The sequence below is a fragment of the Chamaea fasciata genome, unplaced genomic scaffold, assembly GCF_029207755.1.
Source record: "Chamaea fasciata isolate MVZ Bird 193981 ecotype frontalis unplaced genomic scaffold, bChaFas1.0.hap1 SCAF_6, whole genome shotgun sequence".
NCBI lineage: Eukaryota > Metazoa > Chordata > Aves > Passeriformes > Sylviidae > Chamaea > Chamaea fasciata.
In genome coordinates this window covers 22,655,150-22,672,600 of record NW_027094091.1, presented here as the reverse complement: position 1 = coordinate 22,672,600, position 17,451 = coordinate 22,655,150, and the positions used below count along the sequence as shown (strand labels likewise).

Below are 17,451 nucleotides of genomic sequence, written 5' to 3'. Positions count from 1 at the left end.
ATTTTTTAAGCCCTAACAGCTGCAGTTTATGCTCAACAACACTTAAAACATGAATACACATCATAAGACACATTTATTCATACAAAAGTGCGTATCAGTTCTCAAAAGTTGCTCTTTGCAAGTAAAGCTGTTTCAAAAGTTATTCCAAGGCATAAGAGAGTCATAATTTTTTTTTTCTTTTTTAAATAGATGAAGTTGTCTTCTATGTACAGTAGGTGGATAAAAGTAATTACACCAGAAACAAGTGCCATGCTCTTCTTCCTGTGAATGTGATTACTTTGTTTTCGAATGAAATGCTTGGTGTGTGTGGCTGGAGTGATTCGACTTGGTGCTTTTCCACAGTTGTCTGAGTGGCATTTTCCAATGTAGAATGCAGTGATGGATCTCACTGAAAGGGGGCTTGTGCCCCCTTTTAAAATGAGACACAGATGCACTTGATGCTTTTTGCCTTAAAACGTTTCCTTCTTTTCCTTTTGTGAAAAAAAATAAGAGCTAAAAGCAAAATGAGGGTAGAGAAAAGGCAGCAGGCAAAGAATATTAATGGCTTCTTCTGAGAAATAAACAAGCAGAAGCTACACTGCTTTTCGTGGCGAGAGGGGCCACAGACTGAGTAGTCAGCAGGAAAGCCGTTGTTGCTTATCAGGCTATTGTAAAATTTTATTGAAGGCTTTCCTTTTGAATCTGACGTGAAGAATCCAAATCTGGGCTTTGATTTTTCTTCTGTCAGCTTAAACGCATAGTAGCCTTTAATCTTGACTTTGTCAATGTAGTAGGCTGAGAAGGAGAGGAAACCAAAACAAAGTGTTAATAAAAACTTAAGTAAAACCTGCAGATTTTCTGGTAAGGAGTTCAGATTTCAAATTGTTATCAATTTAAAAAGTGTACTTACATCACAAAATATTTACTGCTTCTAATACTCATTTGTCTCAATTACTTAGTAATTAAAGTACATGAAAACTTAACTTTTTTTAAAAAATCCTAATGATATGGGAATTTTTGGACCTTCCCCATGAAAACTTGATCTTTACAGGGTTGGAGCTGGGAGTTTTGTTTCCTTGGGAAGAGCTAGATGCTGCTCTTAACTGAAGCCAGCTACAATGACTGGGGAGCAGCTGCGCATTGGTGCCATGAGAGCAGCTTTCCAAGAATTCCTGCCCAAATTCAGCTGCTCATCCCTGCAGCATGCATGACTCCATGTTACACTGCTGCACCCATATGCTGGGTGAAAATACTTAAAAATAGCAGGCCTTGAAGTCATGTGCAAGCATGTGAGCATAGTTGGGAATGTGACCCAGATTAACAACATGTAAATCGGGGGATCTTTTTGTGAGTACTGTAAAGTGTTATGCTCTCTGAAAATTAAAATGGGAATACTATAATGAAGTGCCCTTTCAACAACCCTTTCATTTAATAACTTACTTCCTTCAATAATGTAGTGTTTTATGTGCAGTATGAAATTAACATGGAAAATAAATCAGCAAACGCTCATTAGTCCTGTAGTAACTGAGAAAGCTAAGGACTGGAGAGAGAACACTTTGTTTCTTGGTGTCTAGAAGTAATCTGAAGCCATGTTTAGCCATGAGTAAGATCTGTCTCACTTTTATTAACTCCTAGAGAGGAAAAACCAGGATACCTAGACTGTGTTTTATGTCAGTTGTCTCAAAAAAGCTTTTGAACCCCCCATGTCCTTACCAGGATCTCTCTAATGCTCACCAGTATGTAATGGTGAGGGCAGGGATTTATTGCACATCCTATTTTGCCTGTATGGTTCAGGTACCGAGGCCTTGCTGGTAGCCTGTGTCTCGCTGCTTTTCCTTAATGATTGGTTGGAGGAAGAGGGAGGGGAGGGATGAGGTCCCTGCAGCATTTCTCATACAATAAGCTGTTGCTGAAGATCATTGCCTTGAATGTTTTTGTCATCCACCTCTATAACTCCTATTAGTTTTTCTCTAAAGTAAAGTAGATTTCCATATGTGCCCAGGAGAAAACAAGTAGTGGAACAAGACCTAGAGTTGGACTCTCCCTTCAACAGCAGCTGGTGCTGCTGGTGCCCTGCTATATTTCTTCTGTATGTCCCTACAGGTCTCAGTGGACTTGCTTGCACTTTCGTGTCCAAGGGCTAGTTCAGCAAGCAAGAAGGCTCTTGCCTTTCTTTGGAGAGTACAAATTTTAATTGTCTCTTGGGAGTTACTGGGCTGAAGTGCCATCTCCTAATAACTTCTGAGTAACTACTCTGCTGTATGTGCATGCCCAGAGAGCTTCTCACATGGTTTAAACTGGAGGCAGCTGTAGCTGCATTTTGTGCAAGATACTTGATGCCATTGCTTTGTGTCGTAGCTGCCCTGTGTGTGAGTACAGCATTGGGCTCCTCAGGGGGCTCAGTGCTACTGGCTCCTGCATCTGAACCAGGAGTGCTCACTCTGTCCAGGGCAAGACTTAGCCATGCCTGGGTCTGAGCCACGGAAATGGCTCTGGGGAGCTTGAATCTGTCATGTACTCACCTTTTAAAACCTCTTGTACGTATTTGCCCAAGTAATAATTACGAAGTTCATCATTGTCTAAGGACGGGTCATCTATTCCATTTGCTGTGATGTAAATGTCAATGTCACCGTAGGTTTTTTTGATCCACCTGAGAACTTTGCGTATTCCCCAAGGCACCACTGCCAAACGAGAAGGGGAGCTCAGGCAGGTGATATCCGTCAGAAACTGAATGTCGCGATCAAATTCATACTGGCTTCCGTTCTGAGGTTCGTGAATCACAAATCTGGTGGTGAAATGATTCAGTGCATAAAAGTCAGCTGCACCTTTGACAAGCTGCTTTTCCTCACTTGTGAAAGATGGCAACGAAGTATATGAGAGGCCTTTTCTGTTTTTAAAGGTGATGTATTCCCTCATAGTAGCTGGATAGTCCCCAGTCTTAAATATGGGATTGGCAAACCAGCCTATTTCAAACTGAAGAAACCTGTTGGCAGCTTTTGAATGAGATTCAGAGAAGGGGTTGGCAGGCTCAGCCCAGTCTGAATGCAGGGACAGGGACACTTTGCCATACTGAGAGGACCGGTACTGTTCGTCGTATATTCTCCAGGCCATGGCGTGTGCTATTAATAAATTGTGTGCTGCCCGATAGGTGTCATTGCTGCTCCTGTTGTAGACATTGCTCAGCTGGTTAGGCTCATTTATTGTAATCCAAAGTTTAACCAAATCGCCAAGTTCCCTAAAACATAAAGCTGCGTAGTCTTGAAAAGCGTAGGCAGTGGATTGGTTCAACCATCCTCCTGTCTGCAGCAAAGGACCCGGCAGGCCCAGGTAGGTGTGAGTTGGATAATACAAGGTGACCATAGATTGAATGTTGAGTTTCAGGACTTCGCTAATCACACATCTGTAATACCTAAGAACCTGCCTGTTGACCACTGACAAATCTCCATTGGGCAAAATTAGTGACCAGTCAAGTGCAAATCTGTAATGGGTGACTTTCATTTTCTCTAAGAGATCCAGTTGCTTTTTAATACTGACAAAATCTGTACACTGTGCTGGTCGGGTTTTTAGCTTTACCCCTTCAACTTTGTGCAGAAGCCCATCTCCTGTGACATTCCAGAGGTACAAGCTGGAATCACAGAACTGAGGTGAGGAAGCTGCTGATTCTGCCTGTGAAAATAAAAAAGATGTTACAATGGGTTTTAATTAAATGAACGTAATACCTGGTTGTATTTACACAAGGTATAAACACATCTGCCTGTGTTTAGCTGTCGGTTTGTGCTGGATGTCAGAAGGCCCTACTTAGATGCTCCAGGGGGAAGAGGATAACCAACTCACCTATATGGGCTTTGTGCTAGTGGTCATCTTATCAGTCTGTTCCCTTCCCTATGAAAAACATCAAATTTGCACTTTTTTCTTGTTGATTACACATGGGGATTTGCCCTGCCACCAGCCCACATGACATGTTTTCACACAGCTCTCCCTGATGGAGTTCACTCTGGTCATGCACCCAGCAGTTCTCAGGCAGCTGCCAGGAGAGTGGGTGGTGCAAGCACAAGCACCAGGGGCTGTATAAGGTGAGCATGGATTATTTTGGCACTGCTGCTGTGATCAACCTTGTGAAACTGAGGGATAGTAATCTGACATAAACAGCTTGTAGCACTTATATCTTTTCTATCTCCCACTAGTTGAAAAGTTTCTGAATAGCACATATCTTTTTTTTTTTTATATTCCAATTTTTATATGCTTTTTGTAGGTTTCAAAGTACAATATAGTGGAGTTTAAAATATTTAGATTGCTTTTTTTAAAAGAAAATGTACTTTTTTGTGCTGCATATTAACAAGATATATAGGAGCTTAACTTTTTTTCCCCCCGATGGTTATCAGTGAACAGGTTAAATTAAGGGGTTTTGTTGTTACTTTTTGAGGCTGATATTTGTCATGGGACTGTCTGTGTGCAATGACAAGAAGGGTATCCCAACACTGGCCATACATACAGTTAGCTTATTTATTAAGTTTAAAGCAGAAATAGAAGAAAAATAAAGTATAAATAGGTCCTGTAGGAACCTATTTAGGTTTGGACAAAAGGCTGAATGATCTGTTTTCTAGTGTGAGTTCAGATGGTAAAACCTCAAGGTTGGTTATCTTCACCTGTGCTAAGTGCCTTTTTAAAGAATGGCTTCTTACCCACTTGTCTAAGTGGCACATAGTGCCAGGCCTAACCCAGGAATGTGTTTCTGGCTGTAGACAAAACTTGGAGCCTGCAAGTAGCTCTGCTGCCACCAGCGTAATCACCTTGTCCTTGCCCTTTGTCACTCTCTCCATCAGGCCATCAGAAGCATCCCTATGGCTGCACTGCAAACTGGATTTGGAAACCCCTGGTTGAAAAATAACCCAGTAACAATTGGTTGGATCAGCTTCCTGGTCTGAAATTTCCCCATCTGATCTGCAGCATGGAGATGCAAGCAGAGGGAGGGCCGTGCCGGAAGGGCTCCTGCAGCAGGGACAGCTGCTGCAGCAGTGCCGGCACTTTGTGACCAGCTCACCTGAAAACCTGGAACACATGAAGTTGAACCAATGCATTTAGGGCTTAACGTCTGTTGGCAGTGTGCATTGAAATTCTTGAATCCAAGGTGCTGTATACGGTCATTTGTTCACAAAGTTCAAGTTCCTGATCACTCTGTTTCCAGTGATCCTCTTAATATTTTATGCTTACCTTGAGAACAGACTCGGTGATACCCCAGGAGAAGTCACAGGAGAACTGAGCTTGCAAGTTTGGGGTAGAATCCTTTGGGAAAAAGCCATTTTCTTGTATTATTTGTTTATAATAAAGTGCAGATGACTTGGGAATCCTTTCCTTTTTTTTGCTTTTGAAATCTACATAAAATAATCCGCGCCTGATGTTGTAAGCATGCTGCCATTCGAAGCCATCAAGGAGGGACCAGGCTGTGTAACCAAACACATCTATGTTGTCGTATTTAATAGCTGCATAAGAGAAGACAACATCCATGAGTCTTTTATTTAGTACTCTTATATATATATAAGGGATATTTATGAGAAAGGGCTATTTACTTTGAAAATCTCGAGTGTCTTCTCAACATTTGTAGGGTTATTGACCCACTGTAATTCATTGCAAAACTTACATATATATCTTAGTCTTAATTTAATAAAAAAGGTGTCAATAATTCCTTAAGAAATTAAGTTACTGTTGGATGTTTTATTTCTGCTCTGAGCAAACAAGAAATATTATACCACATCCAGGTTTAAAGTTGCATTTGACAATTTGCCAGTAAAATTAGAGAATCATGAGTAAAAATAAAGGGAGCAACAGTTGATCTGGTTTGTAACTTTGTCATGAAGCTAAAACTCTTTACCTTTATTTGACAGATTTCTGCAAGCTCAAATATTTGGGAATGTCTACTCAGCTTGTAAATTGAAAAATGTATTTTGTGGGCATGGGGTTGTTAATGACTTTAGAGAAGTTGGGTTGACCAACCCAGACACTGATTCAGTAGCAGAATGGGTGCAGTGTATACTGATTTCTTCAGGCAATCTTAATGTCCCTCTTCCAAAGGAGTCTAGATATGATCTTTTATATAATATAATATATGAGAAACATGACAACACAACTGCTTTCTCAGATGTGGAACCTAATTCTTCAGGAATGGCAGCAGAACCTGCAAAGCAGCTTTTCAGCAGACACCAACTAACCACAATGCCTTTTATCCATGGAGGCGCGTGCCAGCTGGCAGCCTGGAAGAAAAAGTCCAAACTCCATGGTCAGTCGTGTTCACTGCCTGTCACCAGCTTTAAGCTGGGAAATAACACAGGATAACTCCTCACGTTAACCTTATAAGAGCTGGAATACCTAAGGCAAAGCAGTGACCAAGTAGCGTTGCTGAGGATTTTGACACAGACATGTGGACAAGCCATATTTTAACCCTGTAGTTCACCACAACAGTAAGCCAAGGAATAAAGATGAAGTTTTCTGGTTTATTCTTTCCCAATATTGTTTAGCCTCATTCTCTCAGGACATTTCATTTTGCATCATTCTGTATTTCCACTGAACTTCCTTGCCCTAATCACACCAGGCTGCAACTTGAGCAGAAAGCAGTTTTTGCACAGTGCATGTATTGATGCAGCAGAGTTCCAAGGTACCCAGCAGCATGGGAATAGTCCAGCTGGATATTCTCCTAGTTGCCAGATGAAAACAGAAAGCCCAAGAGCTTGCAATGTGAGTATATGAGAAACTGTCAGACAAGGCCAGAATACTGGAAAGGAGATGAGGAAATGTAACAAAGCAATACAATGGCATCTATTTTTAAAGAAAGCAACTTCTAAATTAGGGAAACCATGGGAGAAAGTACAAAAATGTCTGAAAATACTCATTGCAAAATGCAGAGGCAGAGAATAATGTAGAGGACAAAGAGAGAAGCTAGAATGGCCTTGCAAGTAAAGATGAATGCTTGGTGTCCACAATGAGGAAGGTTGAACAAATGGGAGCAGACATCTAGGGACAGAGTAAGTGACAGCAGAGAACATGTTTGTTTGTAGAAGCATACTGAATAGACAGGGTTTAGTTTAATTGTGGTACTTGAGATGGTACATGCTGAGACTTTGTGGCCATTTAAATAGGTAGAGGAAAAAGTACTATTTTACGTATGCTTTATGGTAAAGAAACGTTAGGCAGGTGGTAGGTAGACATCTGGTGGATCAGAGTGAGAGTATGTTTACAGCATTGTCTGCAAGGACAGTGAAAGGAGAGGGCAGAAACTGGTCAGGATCCTGACTGAGTGTTAGAGTGAGGATGAGAAAAGCCTCCTGAAAAACAAGGGGAAGGTTCAGGGCAGAAACAAGGGGCTGAAGGTAGGAAAGGTCGGGAGTTAATTAAGCTCCCTGTGTCACCAGAGGTGACATTCACAGAAGATCTCAAGGCTTTTCTGTACCTACTATACGTGGAGTCTTGGAGTCCTGCAGGAGTAATAGTTTCAGTATGGAAACTCTAACCCTAACCAAACCTAACCCAATGTTGGACTTTAGCTTTCTGGGACAGGGGCTATGGGTTTTTTCTGTTTGTACAATACCTAGCACCAGCAGATCCTGATCCATGACTTGTACTCATGCAGTATAAATAATTAATGATTAACTTTGTTGCATTATCTCTTTAAAAAAAGATTATTACAGAGCTAAATATCAAATGATTGAAAGCGCTCTCTGAAAAATCCAACAAGTAATTTCTGTACAAACCTTGTAAAACCTTATTAATGAAGTTTTTCATCATGTAGATGGCTGTGGTGTCATCTGTTTTCACATGGCTGTCAGTGAACCAGCCATTCTCTGCAATCAAGATTCGAGGACTGTTGTATTCCAGTTTAATCCAGTTCAGCACTTCCCTCAGATTGAGTGACAAATTTTGTCCCATTTTTGGTAGAGTGTTTGGAGGTTTAAAGTTACTAGGACCAAAGGAAAATGCAAAGAAGTCAGCTGTTCCCTTTATGTAGTTTTTTTCATCTTCGGTAAAGTGTGGCAAAAACAAGAATTCATTTTTCAGTTCTTCTGGATAATCCCCATCCCCATGGATAGGTTTAGCAAACCATCCAAGTACTCTCTCCATAGACTTCTGACATTTAGAAATGTCCAACTCGTTTTCCAATTTGTTAGGTTCAATCCAGTGGGATCCCAATACTATGGATATCATCCCCTTCTGATAGGGTTCAAAGTGTTCTTTGTAGGTATGCCAAACTTTTGCGTGAGCCTGATGAGAGAAAAATACCATTAAATTGTAACTCTAATAAGACTGTTTGTGCACTGGCAGCTAGAGAGGCCGGTAGCTCCATCTGAGTCACTGCAGGCTTTTACGGAAGGATCAGTTAAGGCACATGAATTACCCTGCACAGTTTAATGGGAATCACTCTTACCCTGCAAGGTTCCTCAGGATGAGGACAATGCTCAGTAACTCATGTGCTGTTCCTATGACATGTTAAGGCTGTGGCTTTTTGCCTTTTACCATACATCTAAATTTCAGGGGAGATCCCAGCAGGGATGAGAATGGCTGTTACACGGACACTTTGGAACAGCTCCAACAGTGGGATTTGAACTCTGGGATACAGCCAGTCCCATCTGAATCTCTGTCAAATGGTTGTTCCTGATATGGTTAAAATTTCAAACCATCTTTACAATTACTCCATCAATTATGCATATCATGTGGTATTTCATTTGTCAGTGGTGACTCTGTGCCACTAACTGCTCTGTGCTCTGGGGGTTACCTAGACTTACTCTGATCAAACCACATCCACCCCATCCCTCTTCCTGGGATTTAGTTGTTTTACTTTTGCCTAGTCACATAAGCAAGTGTTCAAGTTTTGATATCTGCACAATCCCTATATGTAAAAACTTGGGCAAAGGACCCAGCTGTGAAGTTGGAACCCAAATGTCAAGTTTCACAGTTCTGAGTGAGAATTTTGTTCAGGATTTTAGTTATTTTCTTCTTCGAAATGACCACTGCACTGTATTGCATCTTAATACCACCTTTCTGATTATCATCATGTTTTAGAAAGCATAGCATTATCATACATCACAATTAGCTTCAAATGTCACATTATTAATCACTTAAATAAGGGTATGCAGCAGACAAGATCTACACAAAACCAGAAATACATGAGAGACTGAGGAACCACTAGCATTGTCGAAGTCCTATAAGGAAACAGGACACGTATGTCAGAGAAGAGTGACTCTGGACTGCAGCGTGAATCACATCAGGTGATCTGACGCAGGGGAGGGGAGCTGACCTCTCCCAGCTGAAGAGTTGTCAAGTAACTCAGGGTTTACCTTATGCCTGTGGTGTGCCTTTATACTCTTAAGCTGGAAAGAAAATAATAGTTTGCACCCAGAAAAAAAACATTAGGAGCATTGTGAAACACTGAGTGCTGTGTTAAAATTGCCATCATTACTAAGCCAAACAGCATTGCTTACCTTTGACAATAATTTCAGCTAATTTATCTGGAAACACACAGCCTTGACAGTTTAAAAAAACTCCAAAAGGCCTGATATCGGGTAGGCATTTGTTTAAGCTGGGGAGTACCAAAGAATTACAGTTTGTGAAATTTTGTGTATCAGTTGTTTATGGTTTCTAAGGTCATGCTTGTAACATTTGTTCAAGGTCTGTCTTTGAAAATACTGATAAAGTGACACTAACCTTTGAAATGCAGGTTCTGTAGCCGAAGAGGGAACCCAGCAAAAATGGACTCATGAGGCAAATTGCAAGATAGAGTTAAAGTGGATTAGTTAGTGGATTTCTTAGCAGCCTCATCAGAAAATTTATGTGGCCAGTGCTATCTCCTCAGTTGCCCTCACTGTCCCCTCCTGAAAGTCCCTCCAGGCTCGGGTGGCTGCTGGGGCCAGGCTTACTCTGTGCTCTGCCTCTGGTGTTTTCTCACCTGGTTTGTGCACTTTTTCTCCACACACGGCCCATCAACACCACTGTGGAACGAGAGGCATGCGGCTGCATTGGCTTAACAAGTCTCCCCCCACTGCACTCAGCTGTGTAATGCACAGTACCATGAAAATAGCACTAGGTCAATCATAGCAGTCACACCTTTCGAGGTGAAATGGAGAAAGATGGCTTTGCCAAAAAACCAACTAATTAGAATACAATAATGACATGTAAAAACCAATCAGGGATAACTTGTATTCATACACATCTTCAGGAGGTGATTAGAAGAAAAAAGTTGCTATTAAAAATAATGTGTACAGTAGAGAATACAGCCACAGGTATAATTCTAGAGCAGTAGACCTCAAGTATAAGTAAGTACATTTAATATGAGTCAAGATAGAATCCTCATATACAAATTTGTATGTATCACTGATAAATAAATTCTGAGGATTAACTCTTACTGTTAAAAACTTGTCACTGTCTATAGTAAGGGTTTTACAGACATAGTAGACACAACATAATTAGCTTGCCTATAATTCTGTTTTGAGTTATTATTTAAAGAAGCTTAACATTCTCAAAAGGTGTTTGCTAAATGCAAACAACTGTTGATGGAAACAGCTGATTTATCTATATATTTTTAAGACCAGATATGAAACAAACATTAATATAAAAGGCATATCATACATCAAATTGGGCATTTTCAGTAAATCTTGACTAATCTTTTTTTCAGTTAGAGTTTAATCCCTAATCTTTCACTTTCCTCGTTAGAGCAAGGACAAATGTCAAGGCTAAATACACAGTCAAAGTAGGATCAATATTGGGTATTTATTCTAGATACGTATGACTCATTAATTTCAGCATATTTTCCTGGTATTAATGTAGAAAATATTCTCTAGTCTTGAAAGTCACAGAGAGTGCTATGTCAGTTAGTACTAACCCCTTAAAAAGCTAGAAAAATCAACTTAAAAACTGAAGACAGCAGTTTTGTTCTTCTCTCCTTTTGAAATATTCTCATATTCCTTCAGATTCTGATCTTGTAATTTAACATACATGTATGCAAAGAGCTTTCACTAGAAAGATCAATACTTTCAAATTCCTAAGATACTTCAGTCAAGCAATTTTTCTTTGAACAGCAATGGGTATACAAAACAATGTCAGGGGTATATGGAGTTATTTTACTGTGGTGGAAATCAAGAACATTTAGGAAAACTAGAATTGCAAAAATGTTAATAAAATTATTTGGGCTTTTTGTTTACTTGTTTGGTTTTTAAACCATGAAGAACTAGAATATAGAGTATGATGATGATGGTGTTACACTTCAAAAGAAGGGCAAGGGTATGTGGCTTATTTGGAGAGTGCATTACCATTCAAGGCTTTTTTGGTCTGTGGTAAAGATGCCCCATAGTCACTAGAGCTAAAGCGGAACTAAACCCTTTCTTTTGCAAACTGAATCTCAATTCTTGTGAAGGATTCTTGAGAGGGTGTTATGAAGAACTGAGGCTTTACTATCAAATTTGTTGTATGTTAACTGTCCTGCATTTAGATTGTGTTTTCCTTGATGATTACCAAGAAATCTAAGAAAGCTAACCTGAAAATAACAAATCATCAAAAAATCATCAAAAAACTATGAATCAGTGCTGAATTTTACATCATCACTGATGGCTACTACTATTTGAAAAATCTCCCAGCAAAGACATTTAGAAGCATGGATGATTCTGGTGTCCACCCTAGAGCCATACTTGATGGAGATAGGTTTCCCTCCTACTGTAAGAAATACAGGTGCTGGTGTAGTTTCATTTCTGCATCCTGAGGAAAAGAGTATCCTTTGGGGGAAGGGTAGGAAGTCCCCGGTAGGACATAGAGGTAATAATTATTTTGCATTCATGAAGCAAAAATTTGTTTTTAAAGAGAATGAATTACAAGACTTTCCTGGAGCACACTCATCCACAGATCCCAAAGTCAGCAGTGTCCACAAAGAGATCCTGGCAAAGCGAGATCTATCAAAGAGCCACGAGTAATGCAGCTGAGCACAGAAAACAACCTGATCTGCAGTGGACCTGTGGGGAGACACTAGGCTTGAAAGTGAATTTTTTACTTTTTCCAAGCACGTGATGAAGACATTTTATAGAGAGACCTCATTATGATATTTGTCCCCTGGGCTTTTCTGTCAGATAGAAAGGAGTGTGAATAATAGGAAAAAAAAAAAAAAAAGCCCCATTCTGCCTACTAAAAACAGCAGAATTCCTGGAGGGCACTGACACAGAGAAGGAAAAGAAGACAGGTTGGTCTGCCCTTGTGATATTTACAAACCTCAATCCAAGTATGAAAGAACGTAACTAGATATAGAGAAAATGGTAATAATATATCAATATATCTCACATAGGTCCAGACACAATGATTCACCTGCTTTGTATTTTCTTGCTTCTTGTCAGATTTATTTACTGCTAAATCAAAGAAATCCATCTAATTTTTCTGTGTGCCATTTTTTTCTTCTCTGCTTCAGTATGAAACATGTCTCAGGAGCAAGCTCATAGGTTTTTTTATTTTCTTTGGTGTGTTTTTCAAATGTGGCATAGCAAATTACCTGTTATCATTAATTGTTTTCCGATGTTGCCTTTGTGAAGCGCAGTCTCCTTTAATGAAGAACAGAAATGTACTTTTGATGGCCACTCTCTACCTGGTATAAGATTCCACATGCTCCTTTTATAATGACCATAAAATTGAAGAGAGATTTATCTAAGAGAATTCCTTAGCAATTTATAATTAATAAGCATCAAAGTTCAGATTCCATATCAATTTCCATAGAGGTAGTATCGAGTCCTTTGAAATGGTCAGTAGCAGCAATTACCCTCTGTGTTTGATTAGAATACATAGCAACATGCAAATAGGTTTCTAAAATTGAAAATTTTTTAGCTGAAATTTGAAATTCTTCTTCTGGATTATTTTCCCAATGTGGATCTCCTAAGCACCATGCTCAGCAGCCTTTGATTCTGCATTCACTACCTCTCTTTATAGATCCTGACTAGCCAAGCCTGTGTAAAAGGCAGGGCTGTCTCTTAAGCAGATGTGTCTGGGGCATTCCCTTAACAGGATGTGAGGCTTGGAGGGGAGCACAAGTGGGAGGTGATTCAGCATCAGCAATGCCTTGTGCCAGCCAACACATAGAGCTCTGGGGCTGGATGAAGACAGACCAACCCTACTTTTGTTGGAAAGCCTTAATAAAATCATTATCTGCCTAGTTACTTACAGGAATTCATTCACAGAAGCAGATAATTTTTTTATCAGTTCTAAAATGCATCTCATCATGGAGATGATCCTTGAGGTCCTCTTCCAACCTGGAGCGTTTCCATATGCCAGCCAATTATTTGGGTGTTAAGACTTTGTATTGCTTTTGAAAGCAATAAAATTGATAGTTTAAAACTAAGAGAAATTTCTTCAGCCCTCTTCTAGGGACAAAGATCTCCAGCAACTTTCAAACTGTTCTTACGATAAAATAATCCAAAGTCCAAAAAAGCAGAGGTTTATGGTTTGTTATATTGTTTTTGTGATTCTCTTAAACTTAGCTTCAGGCTGTGATTGATATATCACATAAAAGCACTCCTTTATATAAACAGCCATTAGTTCTGATAGCACCATGACTACAACAATACACAAGGAAATTGAACTAACAGCAGGATTCGCGAGAGCTTAATTTAATTTCTCCAAAGATACTACAAAAAGGTTTGAGAATGATTTTCAGCAAATTGCTATGGAACAGTGTGGCAAGATTAGCTTAATTTCAGCATTATCTGACCTGTTTTTCCTGCTCTGTAGAGTAGGAACATGGATAGACCTGGTTTGTGCACAGGGTGACATTGAGGACCGCGTCTGTCAACAGCCTGTCCAAAAATGAAGCCTTGACATGGACAAGAATGTGGTTCTTCCTAAAGCTGATGATATAAATGGCAATATTTTCAAGAGCTTTAACAGGCCTTGCCTCACACTGACAAAACCTGACATTTTGGTTGATCTTTTGTTTTTGGGATAATGTTTTTGGTTTGCGGTGGGAAATCAGAAGGTAGCCATAATACAATGTCTGAGAAACAGACCAGTATATACCACTCATGAAATAAAAAACCCATGTGTAATCTCCTTAAAGAGAGAATCTTATAACTTTTCTTGATTCTCAAAGGAGAGATAGTTCACAACACATGAATACTGATTGTGCATCAAAACATTCAATTAATACTGTATTGTCAACAATGCAAAATGAACCGAACATTTAAACACACACAAAGATCTTTGAGAAGGATTCTGGCTAGTTGGCTTGGAATATATAGTACCAGCTGTGCCTTCTGTGGAATGGCTGGCAAGCATTACAGTTTATTAAGAGAAATAAATAATTCTATCTAAAGATAAAAAGAGTTGACTCATACCCACTGGTACCTCAAGAGTTTCCATTCCATCTCTAACTCCAACCAGAAAAGTCCAATTCCTCAAATACTTTACTACCAATTTGAGATTTTTCATTTATCTCAAACCTAAAATCTTCAGAAATTTTTGGTACAGGAGAGAACTGCTAATAATTTAGGTAGTGTTCATGGGGTTGGAAGAAGGGTACCACAGGAAAACAATTTTTGCCCCAATATAATAAAACAGTAGTTAAAGGACTGTGTGTTGCTGAAAGTCTCCTTACCTCTTTCATCCAAATGATTATTTTTATACTCTAGAACAAGAAGCAACTATCAAATCAAGTCTGAGAGACAACATTGACCAAGAAAATTAGGTCAGTAATTTGTGTATCAGACCCAGCTGTGCTTGGTTTCCTGGAAAATCCAATTGATTCTCCAGCAGATGAGTATCACTGCCTGTGTGTGGTGTGCTGCTTACATGGATTTTACAGAAAGTGCAGAGACTGCCTAGCTGGTACTCCACATTTGATTGTGACACTCAGAAATTAAAGCACAAAATACTGCAAACTTTTATCTTTTACATGCATTATGTAAAACAGCACTTGAAAATAAACTAATGATTTGGCATCAGTTTTCTTTGAGATGCTTCACAAATCTCTGTAGTTAAATCATTCTTCTGCTAAGTCTGAAATCGGTCAGTGACTCAGGATGCTTGACAACTTTTCTGTGTGTAAAACTTCTATTGACTGCAGTGTGACTTTTTTGAAAAATGATGTTCTGAAGATTCAAGGCCAGAAGCAAATACAAGAATTTGTCATTGCAGAATATTTTAACCACTCTGGCAAATAATTTTTTCTCACATGCATACTTCTTTCAGTAGGATAAACTCATTCAGATTTATTTGTTAATTCCATGTATAATGTATGGCAAACGGTAGAAAAATTCTCTTCATGACAGTTAAGAATAGTCTCAGCAGGGGGACTTACACTGGCTGCAGAGATGGGATAGTGACCTGCTCTGTAAAGTACTTTGAGCACGGCAGATGCAAATAATAGTGTACGTCATGGAAATAATTTGAAACTCTCAGGTACTGAAGAGGACATTTGTTTTCTTCCAAACCCAAGAAGTGCCAACCTTACTAGTTTAAAAGCAAACATTTTGCAATATGATCTTACTAAGCTAGAACCAATCATACTTACATATACATACTCCATGGCCAGTAAAATTGATTTAATATGCAAATACAAATGAATTTCCTTTTAAACAAATAGAATAGTCATTTCAGTATGGCCAAATCTGTTTAACTAAATGTAAAGAACAAAGAATGCACTTTAATAGTTAGAATTTGTCTGTAAAAGGTAATTTAAATAAAATAATAAACAAATAATTACTGAGTCAGCTGTTGTGACAAGCAATAAGATCAAAGTGAGGATTAACAGAAAGACTGACTGAGCTAAAGCCTATTTCTTGGTGCTTTCACAGTAGGTGATTTAAAAAAAAAAAAAACACTGATCACAGGACCAATTCCTCTGATTATTTCCCACAGCAGTGCAAGATTAATTTGTAAAATCTTATTATACTGTACCTTGATCAAATTGTGTCCTACTAAGTAGACAGTTCTTATTTTCCCTCTCTCCCCTGGAGCATGAATACCTGTGCCGTATCCATGCCAAGCAACTAAATATGGATTGTGAATTGTAATCCAATATTTAACACGATCTCCAAAGGTCTGGAAGCAAAACGTGGCATAGTCATTGAAGATCTCAATCATTGATTCATTTTTCCATCCCCCGTATTCTTCTTGCAGCATCGAGGGCAGGTCCCAGTGGTACAGTGTAACTACGGGGTCAATATTTCTGTACAGTAGAGAGTCAATAAGGGTGTTATAATACTGAAGTCCTTTTTCATTGGGAGCTGCCACCACCCCAGTGGGGAAAAGCCTTGACCATGAAATTGAAAACTGGTAAAAAGTAACTCCCAAAAAATCCAGAGCAGACAAATCTTTGTCCAACAAGATATAACTGTCACTGGAGATGCCTGTGCCGTCAGCATCCCTGAACTCTGAGTGGGTGAAGCGGTCCCAGATGGAGGAGCCTTTCCCGTCCTTCCTCCAGCTGCCTTCCACCTGGAAAGCTCCTGTCCCTACACCCCACAGAAACTCTTTAGGGAAAGTGTCATATAAAAACATCTGTGTTTCACTCACGGGGCTGAAGTGGGAGTCCTTTTTCCACACAGATCTTCCCTCTCCAGCAAGCCCAGTAACTATCCTTATGAAAACTAATGTCCAAAAAGCAAAAATCTTCTCCAGTCGTTGGCCACACATTTTGCCAGTTTATAGTGCCACTGTTAAAAATCAGATTTCCTGTACTGCTGAAAAAATTCCATTCCTGTGCTGGAGTCCACGCCGTGCAGACTGTCTTCATTTGCCACAAGCTGCTGGAGTGTCTTATCAAAGCTTCACTAAAAGCTTGTGATTGTAAAAGCCCTGTCAATGATTAGCCTGAACTGTGAGATGTAGAGCGGGTCAGAGAACGACCCGTATTGGTGCAATTTATAGGGAGGTGGCCTCTGTATGACCACTGAGACACCTACCTGGCTTCTTGCTGCAGGCTGCCTGAACAACAGAAATGCTAGGAACTAATTTATCCTCATTCAAAGGCCAGTCATTCAGGTGGGATAATATATGTGACAGAGGATCCAAGAAGCTATCACATCCTTTGTTCTTATGGAACTGTATTTGAGAAAACATTAATGCAATTCACACTACATAATCACCAATTTAAAGGAGATTTATCCTATCTGTGTAACCGCATGGCTGGAAGGGCAGTGTATGATTCCTCAGTCCTACTCTGCTCAACCAACCTCCTTCTGCTGAAAAACTCTTCCTGGACTTGTGGGAGATTTTGTTGTGAACAAGAGATATACAGACATCCAACTAAACTATATAAAAACACAAAGCAAGTCAATATTTCTTTCAAACACATGCAACCATTTTTCTATCCTATACAAAAGTTTCCTGTATAGCATTACACACAGCAGCAGTACAAAATCACCAGGGCACTGTTCCAGTTTTTACACAATTTTCCTGGATTTCTTCAAATAAACACTATTAGCAAAGATAATTAGCCCTGAAAGATGCTATTTCAGTATTGAT

At 39.5% G+C, this 17,451-nt stretch overlaps 1 protein-coding gene across 1 annotated transcript; it reads right to left on the bottom strand.

Annotated features, from left to right (window-relative positions):
• Positions 1 to 54: 54 nt before the first annotated feature.
• Positions 55 to 16,700, bottom strand: KLB (klotho beta). The gene is made up of 5 exons (XM_066184946.1): positions 15,883 to 16,700; positions 7,722 to 8,229; positions 5,191 to 5,459; positions 2,502 to 3,645; positions 55 to 774 (listed from the first exon to the last, which is right to left on the bottom strand). Exons 1-5 carry the CDS (start codon positions 16,618 to 16,620, stop codon positions 413 to 415), a joined length of 3,021 nt encoding a protein of 1,006 aa, XP_066041043.1. The 5' UTR covers positions 16,621 to 16,700; the 3' UTR covers positions 55 to 412.
• Positions 16,701 to 17,451: the final 751 nt, after the last annotated feature.